At 40.9% G+C, this 12687-nt stretch overlaps 1 protein-coding gene across 6 annotated transcripts in view; it reads left to right on the top strand.

Moving 5' to 3' along the window:
* SPAST (spastin) overlaps nt 1-6701 on the top strand; it is a 42161-nt gene extending 35460 nt beyond the window's left edge. For all 6 annotated transcript variants that reach the window (XM_026102571.2, XM_026102568.2, XM_026102570.2 and 3 more), the window contains one exon: nt 1195-6701. In XM_026102571.2, coding sequence (XP_025958356.1) covers nt 1195-1317 — 123 coding nt within the window. In that variant the 3' untranslated portion in view covers nt 1318-6701. The remainder of the gene's footprint in view (nt 1-1194) is intronic.
* Nucleotides 6702-12687: the final 5986 nt, after the last annotated feature.

Consider the following 12687-nt stretch of genomic DNA (forward strand, 5'->3'; position numbering starts at 1 on the left):
GAGATGATGGCAGAGGCCTGGCTTTTTATCTTCTTAGAGTGTCACTCCCACCAAAACCTTCCTAAAAATGTTAAATGGGGGGGGAGGGGGGTGTTATGTCTTTACATGGGACAAAAGTCATCTTAGGGAGAACTCAACAAGGGTGTTTTTAAAACAGATCTATTTGTGTATGTGTATAGTGTGTGTGTGCATATGATACATGTATTATTTTTTATATATATTTATATATATATAATCACATGGAACATCATAAAGTAGAAAAAAAACATGAAATAACTTCTTCACTGCAAATTGCATCTGTAAATGTCAAAAGGAAGATATTGATCCTTAGTATAAAAATTTCTCCCCAAATGTGTATACAGACCATGGTTACATAGGGAGAATGAAACAAAACTCTTACTCTGTTGCCTTCCATGTTCAGCCTTAGATCATGGACTTCTCTTATATTCAGCTGAAAGGATTTGTTGCAGGAAAAGGAGAACATCTGTCATACTTTGTTGTAAATGCAAGTTTACCTCCAGTTTACCTCTAGTAGCCTATAAATCTAGCCCCAAAGGAACATGGACTCTTCTCAAATTTTAATGTTAATACTCCTTTAACAATGAAACTGGTTGTTGCACACACTCTGGAGAAGTGCCCAAAGACATGATGGGAGTTATGGGAAACGCTTGTAATCGTGTTCTGGCAAAGAACTGAAAGACAAGAGTCTGAAGTTCGATGAGCAGGATTACTCAGCTGATAGCATACTATGTGCTGAATACAGTTTGGAGTAAAGAGGAAAAAAATTTGGTGCCTTACTCTCCTGGTGCATAGAGGTATGCCATAAACTTGTCAAAGTCTTGTAATCCATATAGCTATGGGGGGAAAATAAAAAATAAAAGCCCTATAGACAGTGTTCTACTGCTGACTCAGACCAGTGCCCTCGTAGGCACTGGCTTGCGCCGCCTAGTGGAAGGAAGCAGTGCCACCATCTCAGGTGCGATTGTGACAGGCAAAAGTTAACCATTGCCAAGTATGTTAGTTTACAATAAAATGGTAAGCCCTACTAGTGTTAAATTGTACGAGACTCTTGCATCAGACCAGATGAAGCACCTTTAAAGCATACGTCTTTAGAAGTGAATGCTGAAGTAGGTCTTGAATAAACTCAAGTACGTAAGCCACTTGTGAACCTGATGTCTTTCTCTTTTTGTCTAGATGAGGAATATCAAATTATCAGATTTCACTGAGTCTTTGAAGAAGATAAAGCGCAGTTTGAGCCCTCAGACTCTGGAAGCATACATTCGCTGGAACAAAGACTTTGGAGATACCACAGTGTGAAACACTATTTAAAGTGAGACAAAGTGCTGCCTAAAGAGCAATTGGTACTGACTACTGGAAAGCAGCCAGAGTTTACAGGACTTTACAGATCTTTAAGTATCTGCACTAAAACTTGAGATTAAGAAAAAAATTTATAATATAAAAAGCGTTCATCAAGGCCTCCTTGCTGTTTAGTCAGGATTTACACACTGTAAGTAAGAGCACAATAAGGCTTGGGATAAGATTCCTAGCAATCTGATCTTGGTTTGAACAATAATTTCTGTATTTTGTTCCAGCTAGGAAGCTCTGATGATATTAATCATTGGAAGACCTGTTCCCTAAGCTGGGGGGAGAGGGGGTTGTTTTGTTTGTTTAATTTTGCCATGACATTGGTGTCTGGCTTTCTTTCTGATAATTACTAACTTAAATTGGAATTTTATAAACTTTGGTTCGGTTTTTGACTTTTTTATCCTTAATGTGCCAAATAATTTCCCTATGCAAAGAACAACAACAGCATTGGGGGATTACGATTATTAAAAGGTACAAAGCAGCTGGTCTGTTATTATTTGTCTTTTTGTTTAGTTGTAATGTGACAGCATTGTTCACAGAACAGTTTAAAAAAAAGACTTTTGATAGCAGAACAGCAAAAACCTGATAAAACCAATCGAAAGTTTTTTTTTTTTAAAAAAAAGACTAAATAAAAAAAATAGACTAAGATATTCATTTATTGGCAGTATTTTCTCTTAATGCATTTTGTAATGCTTCCATTGGTAGAATGTTAGCTTATGCTTATGGTGTATAACTTAAAGTCCAGCTGATGTTTGAGAGCGTAAGTGATGCTAATTGTCAAGTTTCAGAAATGAAGTGTTTTGACTCTGTATTTTGGTCTGTTTACAATAATTGAAAGTAAAATTTCCATTGTGGTCACTTTTAATCTACACATGTGAGCATTAAAATAAGAGGCTACATGTTTAATAATAACTGGCACACATTAATGTTTTTATAGCTTTCATATGTTTTGGTTTATATATTAAACTATGAAACACTCAGCTGATCTGCTTTTTTAAAAATAACTGCATCTGCATACAAATATTTGGATTTTTATTATAGAAATGAAAAGCTAGTAAACACTGAAGCGATAGCCTTTAAATACTGTAATAAAGGGAAACATCTTTGCCTTACTTCTTAAAGGTTGACATTTTGTTTACAAATTCTACATGGATTAAACATTGAGGAGCTGGTTGCAAAACAGAGTAATAGTTCCTCATATAAAAGGGTTTTTTTTAGAAGGGCAACTCTCCCACATTAGCAATATTACACAGTTGCATGTTGTTTACAGTTCTTTTAAGTAAACTGATTTATATATTTTGTTCATGGTCTTAACAGAACATTCTTAATTTTTCATTTAACTTATACTTTTTTCATTTGTAAGTTTTTACATACTTCTAGGACTGCTAATCTGATAATTGATTTTATATATTTATATATATAAAAATATGTGGATTGTGTATGTTTGTGTATACACATATGTATACCTATATTTACACACATACTGGCACTGCATCAGCTAGGGTGTATAGTAATACCAGGAGAAGATTCTGTTTGCTGCATGGTATTGGGAACTAAATAGCAGAAGCTGTGTCAAACTTTTTGACACTCACATGCAATATATTTGGGATTCTGTTTTTTTTGAACCAGAGGTGCTTTTAACTGATCTTAATATTAAAGCAATGAAATAAGATTATGTTACACTAATATGCCTTTTGAAGTAGTCTAACCAAACCACTTCTAGCCTTCAAGGGTATGACTGTCTCAAATATATGTCCATGTCTAATATAATTGAAGCATGTGATGTCTGTTCCCCTGATTCACCTTCCTGGAGAAGTCAGAAATCCTAAAAGATTTCAGTTTCTTAAATCTTGTTTTTTTGCTTGCTTTGCCTTAGTTCTACCTTCAGTAGAGTATTTCTATTATTAGAGACTCCTGGCTGACTTGATCAATTTTTGTCATAGACTTTATAGCTAAGCTTGAGTATTACTATTTTATTATCTGCTCAATCACTTAACACCTAAGAAGGGCTGCCTGTCTTCGTGTTCATAAGGCATGTAAACTTCCTTGAGACCCTCTGCAAATGAGAACTTTGCGGACACTTCTGGTTGCAAATGTTCCCAAATACTTGTGATCAAATTCACCTTTCCTCCACTTAATTTTGAGGAATGTACTCATTTCTAATTCAAAGACATGCCTATTGGTGTGTGGTATTTACCTGAAACATAGAGGTAGAACTTCCCATCTGCTAAAACACCACCAGTATGCAGCACAAAGGATCAGGAGTCTGAGCTGCTGCTTTGGAAACAAAAAGGATTAGGCCTTTTGTTTATTTGTACAACCAGCTAAGGTCGACAGAGTCTGTTAGGTTTTTTTGGTGTTCTGCCCTGAATATTTTCTGTCTAAAATATGAACCAAAGCTTTCTGAGTGACTTTGGAATACTGTAATAACAACTTAATTTTGTTCTACAACATCAGTTTGCCACAGCTGCTTTTTTGGGGGTGGAGGGGTGTTGCCCATGGCGTAGTTCTATTTTATTCATAGATCACCTTTAAATCTCACTAAGAATACTTGCTGAATAGTTTCTTTAAAGAATAATTCTCTTCCACTCAAGGTATTACCTCACATCTTCTGGCTGATATATCTGTGACCAAAATTTGCCAAGAGAGTTTTGAGACAGCTTGCAAAGTGAATAAGTGCAACATGCATAATTTCTTTGGTAACATAAACTGAGCAAGTCCCAGCTCAGTCATTTTCATCTAATCACTGGATGAATTATGTGTATAAAAGCAGGGTTTTTTAATACAATTTGTATTTCCCAAATCTGTGCTATTTTGTATACCACCTCGCAACTCTGCCATAAAAATCAAATGATGTTCTAACAGTATCATGAATTAGGAGAGGATAAGCAGGGAAGCAGCTTGGATGCTTTTACCTTTGCAATGATCAGGGTTACATTAGCTCTCCAAATTGTCTCCCCCTGCTCCACCCCCCCCCCCCCGCCCCAAATCTGCCTGTTGCTAATGAATGAGTGAGTTGACCCACTTCTTTGAAATTATTAGGAAGCGGCTCATCTCGCCTTCTGTATGTGTTCTTTACTGATCTAATGTTTAACATGTACTGGATTCGAAAAAGAAACCTCTCTCTAACAACCTTATTTAAACATCTTTGCCTGTTTTATTAAGCAGGAAACATAACTCTATCTTTCTGCTTGTTGGGAAAACAGCGTCTTCTAAGGCAGCAGGTTTTTGTTCTTGGTGGCAAAACAGCAGGTGGGAAAACCTCCTCTCAAGGAGTATGTGCACGCTGTAGCACCTTTAAATGAGAATTTCTTATGTGTTACGATATCCCATTTACTAATGTTGACTTTTGTGCATAGTACACTAAACCCATACAGGTTCTCTTCTTGAAGCTAAGACAAAAACAATATGGAACATTAAAGATGAACGTAAACTTTAAACTAGGATATTTATACATACAAAAGTTTTTTGTTTTCTTAATTTTTTGGACTTAAGAGTTTAGTGCTTTAGAAACAGGCTTTTTACTCCTGAGACCTCTTACTGATTCTACTTCAGAAAGCCATTCACCAATTCAGTTTTGCTGAACATGGCCATCACATTGCTTATGTAGATAATAATGTCATAGTAACACTTTAAAATTGAGAAGAATGAAGTCTCTGAATTGGGAAGGAAGTCACTGTTGCTGCGCTAACTGGAGGCAGTTGCTGATTTCACTGTTAGTCTCTTGAATGTGATTAAAAAGGACAGTTTTATACATGCAACTTACTGTGACAGTTAAACTTACTTTCTGGTATAGAATAAAGTTATTTGGTTTTTTTTCCTATTCTAGACAAACAGTTTTTAGCACTGGTTGGCACTGCTGCCAAGTCCATCTTGTGAAATTTAAGCACTTTGCGTTGGGAATATGGAGATCAGATGTGTTGTCAAATGTAATTGAAATGTCCATTCTGTTATAGGTATGGAAAGCAGCACTTTGCTTAGGACTTCCTTAACCATGTATGGTGACATTCTGTGCCCTAGATTCTTCTGGTTCTTTCCTACTCATGATATGAATAATGCATAGCTGTGCCTAAGACCCATTTATCTAGCTACTCCCTGATGCTTTAGTGATGCTTCTGCATCTTGCAGTTTGGGGAGATAGCAAGCACTTGTAGGTTAAAGATCTTCATTCATGCTTTCTATGGCTGTCTCAAGCTTTCAAGATTTTTTTTGTGTTGGGGGCTTCTACCAGGTATCAACAAATAGCATGAAAAGTAGCAAGTAGGTAGTGGATGTAGCTAGTTATCTCAGTCATTGGGCTAATTAGAGGCAGTTGCTGAATTCACTGTTAGGTTCTCTTGAGCTGTTGTTTAGTGTTGAAGAATGTTTTACTCTCATATGTGATTCTCCTTGCTTAGGATGATCTGTTGGTAGCAGGAAAATGGATGAGCTATAAATATTTTCTTATAAATACAGCAACTATTATTCCACAAGACAAGGAAAGATCTTTAAACTGTTTGTAGCTTCTTGCAAAGACAAAATCGTCTTCTAAAGTATGGCGAATGTGTACTATGTTTTTCCTGCTTCTCTTGTAAATTTGTAACTGTTTTAGAGTGGAAACTGTTTACTTTGTCAATAACTACCTCCTGAGTTCAGCAATAATTGGCAAGGTAGACACTCCTCCAATGAATTAAATGTATTGGCTAAGCACTATATATTGTCAGAATTCCTCTGAGTTTGATCTTTTGATATGCAAATTTGTAACATTATGTCTGAAACTATGGTGAACAGACTTGTTTTGCTGTAGTACTTTCCCTGTTTTCACAAAAAGTATTACTTACCCTATTTCAGGGAAGTGGCTTTGAGGAAAAGATCAACATTCTTCTTAGTAGTTGGTTAATATATGTGTATTCTTTGAAGATGCTAGAGATGTAGCTTCTCTGTTCTGCAGTTTCTTTACCATTAGAAGTGGGAAGGAACTACTTTGTTTAATACTCGCATATCTATCAAAGGGCCTGGGAAACGCAAACTGTTTTGCCACATGATTCAAACTTCTATTCATGTGAAGGGCTAGTCAGCATTTTTCAGAAATCTGGATTAGAGTGACGGAAACCAAAGGTGCAGACAAAACATTATACCCCACCCCCATTAAATATGCTGGATGATTCCAGTTTGGGATGGGATTATTCTTGTGTTTTGTTGTTCTGAGGACTTTTGCTTCAGGGTATCCCTTTCAGAATGTTTTTTGAAATGTTAAAACACCATTTTATTAAGCAATGTAAAAAAGCATGAACAGTCACCTATCTTTAGCTTCATAATTTTCATTGTCTCCAATAAAATGTTGCATTTGTCCTGTTCTTACTGTTTCCTTGCCTGTTTATCTGATAAAATGTCCAAAAACAAGAGCCTTTTGATTAAACCTAAAGCCTGTTAAATTGCTGTTGGTTTAAGAATTTTTTTCAGGTGTTATATACCAGATGGTGGAACAATAAATATGTAAATACCTCATTTAATTTTTAAGGGACGTGACTCAAATTCTTAAAACTAATGTAAACTGAAGTGCTACTTCCTAAATAAATGTGCTGAAACTGAAAATGTGCTTATCTCAGTCTTGCTAAATCACAGTGAAAACCAGGAAGTTTCGCATAACTAATTCTAGCACTCATGGTGAAGAACTGTGAAAATAGTTAATTGGAGCCAATTTACCTTGTTTTTTAAAATGCCAACTCCTCTTTTGCCAGAGAGAGTGGCCCTTGTATTATGTTTGGTTAAAGTATTAAACTCTTCCACTTCTCCCCATTTCCTTTCTGTTTGTAACTCTTGCTAGCTGTTGTCTCTAGGCTTTGCTTGGACTACTAACATCTGTTAGGGCTTTATTCTTGTACTTCCATCCTGAAGATAAATATTTGAATTGAAATAACTTTAATACTGTAAATACCTGGCAGCATTGAGTCTCTCTCAAAAAGCAGCCTTGACCACTGCCCTCAACATGTCACATCTCCTGCTATTAAAGCAAGCAAGTCAAACAAGAAATGAACATAGCCATCAAAAAAACCCCAAAACTCAGTATTTTGGACTGAAGCATAAGAGCGGTTACTGCTTCTGTCAGACATTAACTCCTCGGGATTAAAAAAATACTGTGTCAGGGTGGTGATTCTCCAGTATGTGTCTCTAGCTAGAGAGACATACTGCTTGGAGGTAGATTCTGAACCACTGGATTGATTTTAAATTAGCAATTTCAAATAGGCTTTTATTCTTGTAGGGAAGAAGCTAGTGAAGAAGCAAAACTCTAGGAAAACAATATTCCAGCACTTGCTATGCTGGGATTTATAGAGATTACATACTTCAGATCAGAGTATGCTGCCAAGTATGCTAGACTTAAAAATCTTCTCCCAGCCATGGTAGTGTGAGCCAGGGCTCCATACCTAGTACCAGATGCAGGGTTTTTTCCGATGAAAATTCTGTTTATTTTTTGTGTTTTAATATTTCAAGCTTGCCAGAAAATGTGAGAAGAAAATCTTTGATATTTTTATCACTCATGCTATCTTTTTGCAAATTTCTCACTAGTGCAAATTTTGCCCTATTTTGCACATTTGCAAACTAGTGAAATCCTGCCTGTTTCCTGCAAGGTGGTATACAGCTCTGGAACAGACAAGAGAGTCATGCAACCTTCTTAAAGTCATTTTTCATTCTGTGCCTAATAATAGAGAAAGTATTATGTAGTGGCGAAGGTGTACTAAAAAGGACACAGCCCCTCCATAGCCTGGGAGGGACACTCTCCTTAAAAATCTGATTTAGTTAACTATCTAGCTGTCAGCCCCTGTGAGTGACTTATGCCAGGTTGTTCAGCAGTGCTGTGGTAGGGCTAGAAATAAAAATAAATATTGGGAAAGCCACAAGATGGCAAACAACCTAACTAGCAAAGCTTGTTGTTCTTATAAGTTGCTTTTGAAATCTCCCCTTTTTTTTCCCCATGAATATATATTGTAAGTACATTATGTTCTGTCTAATAATGTAACTTGCAGAATTTTCAAATGAGATTTGAAAATAATAGAAGGCTTCAGATCTGTGTTAGTAGTAAGCTGTCCCTGAAAGCTGTAAGTTTTACATGGAAAATACTAGTGTTAGCTGGACTACTGTTCACAGTATTTATCTTCTGCAAGTTATAGAAGTGCAGTTTCCTATAACTAATGATGTGCTGGAAAGCAGCTCTGCAGGAAAGCCCCGAAGGTCCTGCTGGACAACAAGTCGACCATGAGGCTGCACTGCACTCCTGTGGTCAAGAAGGCAACGGTAGCCTGGGCTGTGCTGGGAGGAGCGTTACCAGCAGGTGGAGGGAGGCGATCCTTCCCCTCAGCCCTGGGGAGGTCACTGCTGGAGTGCTGCACCCGGTGCTGGGCTCCCCAGCACAAGAGAGATGTGGAGCGAGTCCAGTGAAGGGCTACAAAGATGATGAAGGGCCTGCAGCATGTCTCCTATGCGGAAAGGCTGAGAGAGCTGGGGCCTGAGGGAGGATCTAACTCTCTGAAGGGGGGGGTGTAAAGAAGATGGAGCCAGACCCTTTTGAGGGCTGCCTAGTGACAGGATGAGAGGCAATGGGTACAAACTGAAACACAGGCAATTCCATCCAAATGTACAAAAAACTCCTTAGTGGTGAGAGTGCCTGAGCACTGGCACAGGTTGCCCAGAGAGCTTGTGGAGACTCCATCCTTGGAGCTACTCAAAAGCTGTCTGGATGTGGTGCTGGGCTGCTCTAGGGGACCGTGCTTGAGCAGGGGGTTTGGACCAGGGGAGCTCTAATAGTGCCTTCCACTGTTCTGCAAGTCTGTGCGCTCCCTTTTTTCTTCTGTTTGCTCTTTCTAATCCTAGAAAATCAGGCAGACCACCATGTTCAAAGCCCGGGTGCTGGGCTGGGCATGCTGAGCTGGGCAATGCTAGGGCTAAGATTTTTCCCCCTTGCTGCATGAGCGTGGTCCCTCCCCAGAGCGTGGGGAGGAACCTAGGTGCAGGCCTTGCCCTTTCCCCTTGTGGAACTCCAGGGGGTTCCTCTCGGCCCCTCACTCCAGCCCATCAAGGTCCCTCCCAGTGGCAGCACAGCCCTCTGGTGTGTCAGCCAATCCCGTGGGGAACAGAGTGCATCATGTGATGAAAAGCACCAGCAGGATGCAGGCACAAGGAGCTTAATCCAGGCTGCAGCAATCTAGCGTTGGCTGCCTGTGCAATTCTTCCATCTCCTGCTTTGTTTCTGCTCTGGGTCAGGTTTTTATGCCTCTCCTGTTCAGAGTGTCTTTGTGAAACGGAGTTAGAAACTCAGACGTGTGAAGCAGGTGGTGCTAGAGTCGTACCGGAGTAAGCCAAGGAGCAGAGGAGCCTTGCGGACATCCCTTGGCAGTAGGCAGCAGTAGACGGGCACTTGGTCTTTGTGGCTATGGAGGCCTCCTAAGTACATGTCTAGAAGAGAAGGCCCTCATGTGAAGGGGGTACATGCCCTGAAAAGAGTGCCGAATGATGTGGCGGACCAATAAACTCCTACAATGGAAGAAGGCTCAGAGGAGATGGGCCAGAGTGAGGTGCCCATGAAGCTCAGGGATAATATAGGCTGTGACTCAGTAACCACAGCTGTTGCAGAGAGAGCTGACTCTCTTTCTCTAAAACAAAGGGGACCTTTATTTTACGTAAGCAGCTCTATCTGTTGAGTGGATCAACTGGTATAAATGTTTCTTGCTGAGAGAGCCAGACCAACGTGGTGGGGTGGAAGGTGGGAGAAGTGTGTATGTGGCTCAGCCCAACATTAGCCCAATATCAACCTGAACAACTACCAAAAGAATTTCAAAGCGAGCAATGGGCTTGAGCTGGCTTCAAACCACATGTTCCTTCCTGGCAACTGGGGATGCCCAGCATCGTGATGGTGAGCATGTTATAGAGACTGCCAATGGGGATCCCACTGGTATTGTGATTGAACCAGATATTGCAATAGCTACATTTTGCTAAGCGTATACACTTGGACTCTGATTTCATTATACTGCTGTATCACTCTGCTAAATCACAAATCCCTTGTAACATCAAGTATCTTCAAAGTCAGGTTGCATATTAAACATTACCCCTGCCTGTGTGGAATATCTAAAACAAGCAGAGCATATTGGACTCTGACAACTGGCAAAGCAAGTCCTCCAGGAAAGAGATGAAAACAAAGGCTCTCTGTAGCTGACGGGGTAACTCTCCTGCGGGGTCCATTTACATTCAGGTGCTTCTTGGACTTGAAGCAGTGCAAGAGCAAGCTGAGGGGAGCTGGACACCATTTTGGGCAACTCCATTACACTGCCCCTTGCTTGTGACCAATGTGTAGAGCTCCTCTGGGTTTGGTCCTCCTCTCTCGCTTTCCTTCTGTGTGCTGGAAGTGCCCTGAAAGAGGCTCCCAAAGGACCAAGACCTCATTTCTTTTCCAGAAGCTGGAAGGTTGAGGCCCATGTGTGCTGAGTACTTGGAGACCAGCTAAGCTTGCTGAGCGTCACGGTCATGTCTGCCCTGGGCCATCTCGTTGGGCCCAAAGAGAGACCCCCTTCCTCGCGGGGGAAGTGCCTGTGCTCATCCTCCTTGGCTTGTCTGAGGTGCTTACAGGCCAGGCACTGGGAACTGCCCCTTCCTGGGATCCTTAGTCTGGTCAGTCTAAGACAGTGAGCCAGCCTCCAAAGAAATCATGCGTTTTTGCTTCAAGGCAGTTGGAAGCTCTTGCTACAGCTTCTGCAGCCTCTGAGTCTTTCCACAGCACCACCTGCGTGGGCCGTCTCTTATTGCCCATGGCTGCCACCAGGACAAAATGCTTCTGGTTTCTACGAGGCAGAGCTGAAAGCCATGCGATGGAAGAGCTGCAGATTGCTGAGGATGGCCAATGCCTTTTGCAAGGGGCAGCGGGCCCCTCTCATTCGGCTGCCTTGGGAGGAGAGTGCCCCTGCTGATGGGGGCCAATGGAGGCCATACCTGCGAGGGCTATATCCTGCACAGGGAGAGTGCAGTTGCAGTCCGTAGTGAGCAGAGCTGGGAAGAGCAGAGGGGTACAGAGGTTTAACACGGGGGATGCCTTTTGTGGAGTGAGTATTGTCATTTTGAACTTGTGGGAATTGTGGCAGGAGGAAAGCACTGCCATAAGGTCTTGAACCCTCTGCCCCTCTCAGCATTGGCACAGACGTCTTGCAATCTCCAGCTAAAGAACTGGCACCAGCAGCCTTGCTTGGTGCCAATGCTCAGTGCGTTGTCCTACCTGCAGAGCTGCCTGTGTGCTCAGGTGCCTCCGGAGCTACTCCAGCCCCGCAGAAAGGTGAGCAGCTGCAGGGAACAGCCGAGGTTGTCAGACACCTGTGGAGGAGACACTTGGCTGTGGGAATGGCCCTGCTGCTCTGCCCGACAGGGGAGCTCACGGCAAAGGCTGTTGCTGCAGCTGGCCACCCTGACCCCAGCTGGCAGGCCACAGCCTCATGCGGTTTTTGGGGGCTGGAGCTGCCAGCTGCCTGGCGCTGGTGTTCACTTGCTGTCCTGAGGCGAAGCACCTCCTGACACTCTGCCTGGGAGCTGCTCTGTGCAGGGGGTGTTCCTTTCCCCCACAGCTGCAGCCTTTGGAGAGTTTAAGTGCTGTAAAATTGTGGTTTGAATTTCCTTGTCATGCAGAACTTTTCACAGTGTAAACAGATTTTTCAATCTATGGCCCAAGCTATTTTTGTGCACTGAAAAAGTTTCTCCATTATAGTCAGAAGCTTAAAATGAGCAAGTCTGAGATATTACAATAACTCATATCATGGAATACAATTAACTGTCCAATCTGATAGTTGTTCTTAATAATGATTTTGTGAAATTCTCTGGCCTGTAAGGACCAGATGCACTCAGAATTTAGAAAACAAACTTCTTTTTGGTAAATAATGAAATAACATACTTTGCAAATACAAGTGAACCAGAGACAGTATACACTTGAAATGTATCCAAAAAACTGAAGCAGATAAAATTAAAGAACATAGCTTGTTTTTGTTTCAGTTGGTGCACATGCAACAGTGTGCACCAACCCCCACCAAAGTAAGTCTTTCTGTATGTTTCACTGAGGAGATTAGGTACAGGTAACACCTTTTAACCACTTGTCACTGGACAACTGAATAGATCATCAAAAGATCAGAGTGTTTTTTAAGGTGGTTTCCAGTATCTTCCTGGGCTTAGTGGTCTGTCTTAATATAATATCTAGCTTCGATTTATATTCCTACCTCTTCTCATTACCCAAAAGCAACAATAAGCTATCTTTGTGACTAAAGCTTCCTGTCCACTAAATTCTATGCAGCTTTATTGTTAAATATTTTTCCTTAA

This window comes from Dromaius novaehollandiae, chromosome 3, assembly GCF_036370855.1.
Source record: "Dromaius novaehollandiae isolate bDroNov1 chromosome 3, bDroNov1.hap1, whole genome shotgun sequence".
NCBI classification, from domain to species: domain Eukaryota; kingdom Metazoa; phylum Chordata; class Aves; order Casuariiformes; family Dromaiidae; genus Dromaius; species Dromaius novaehollandiae.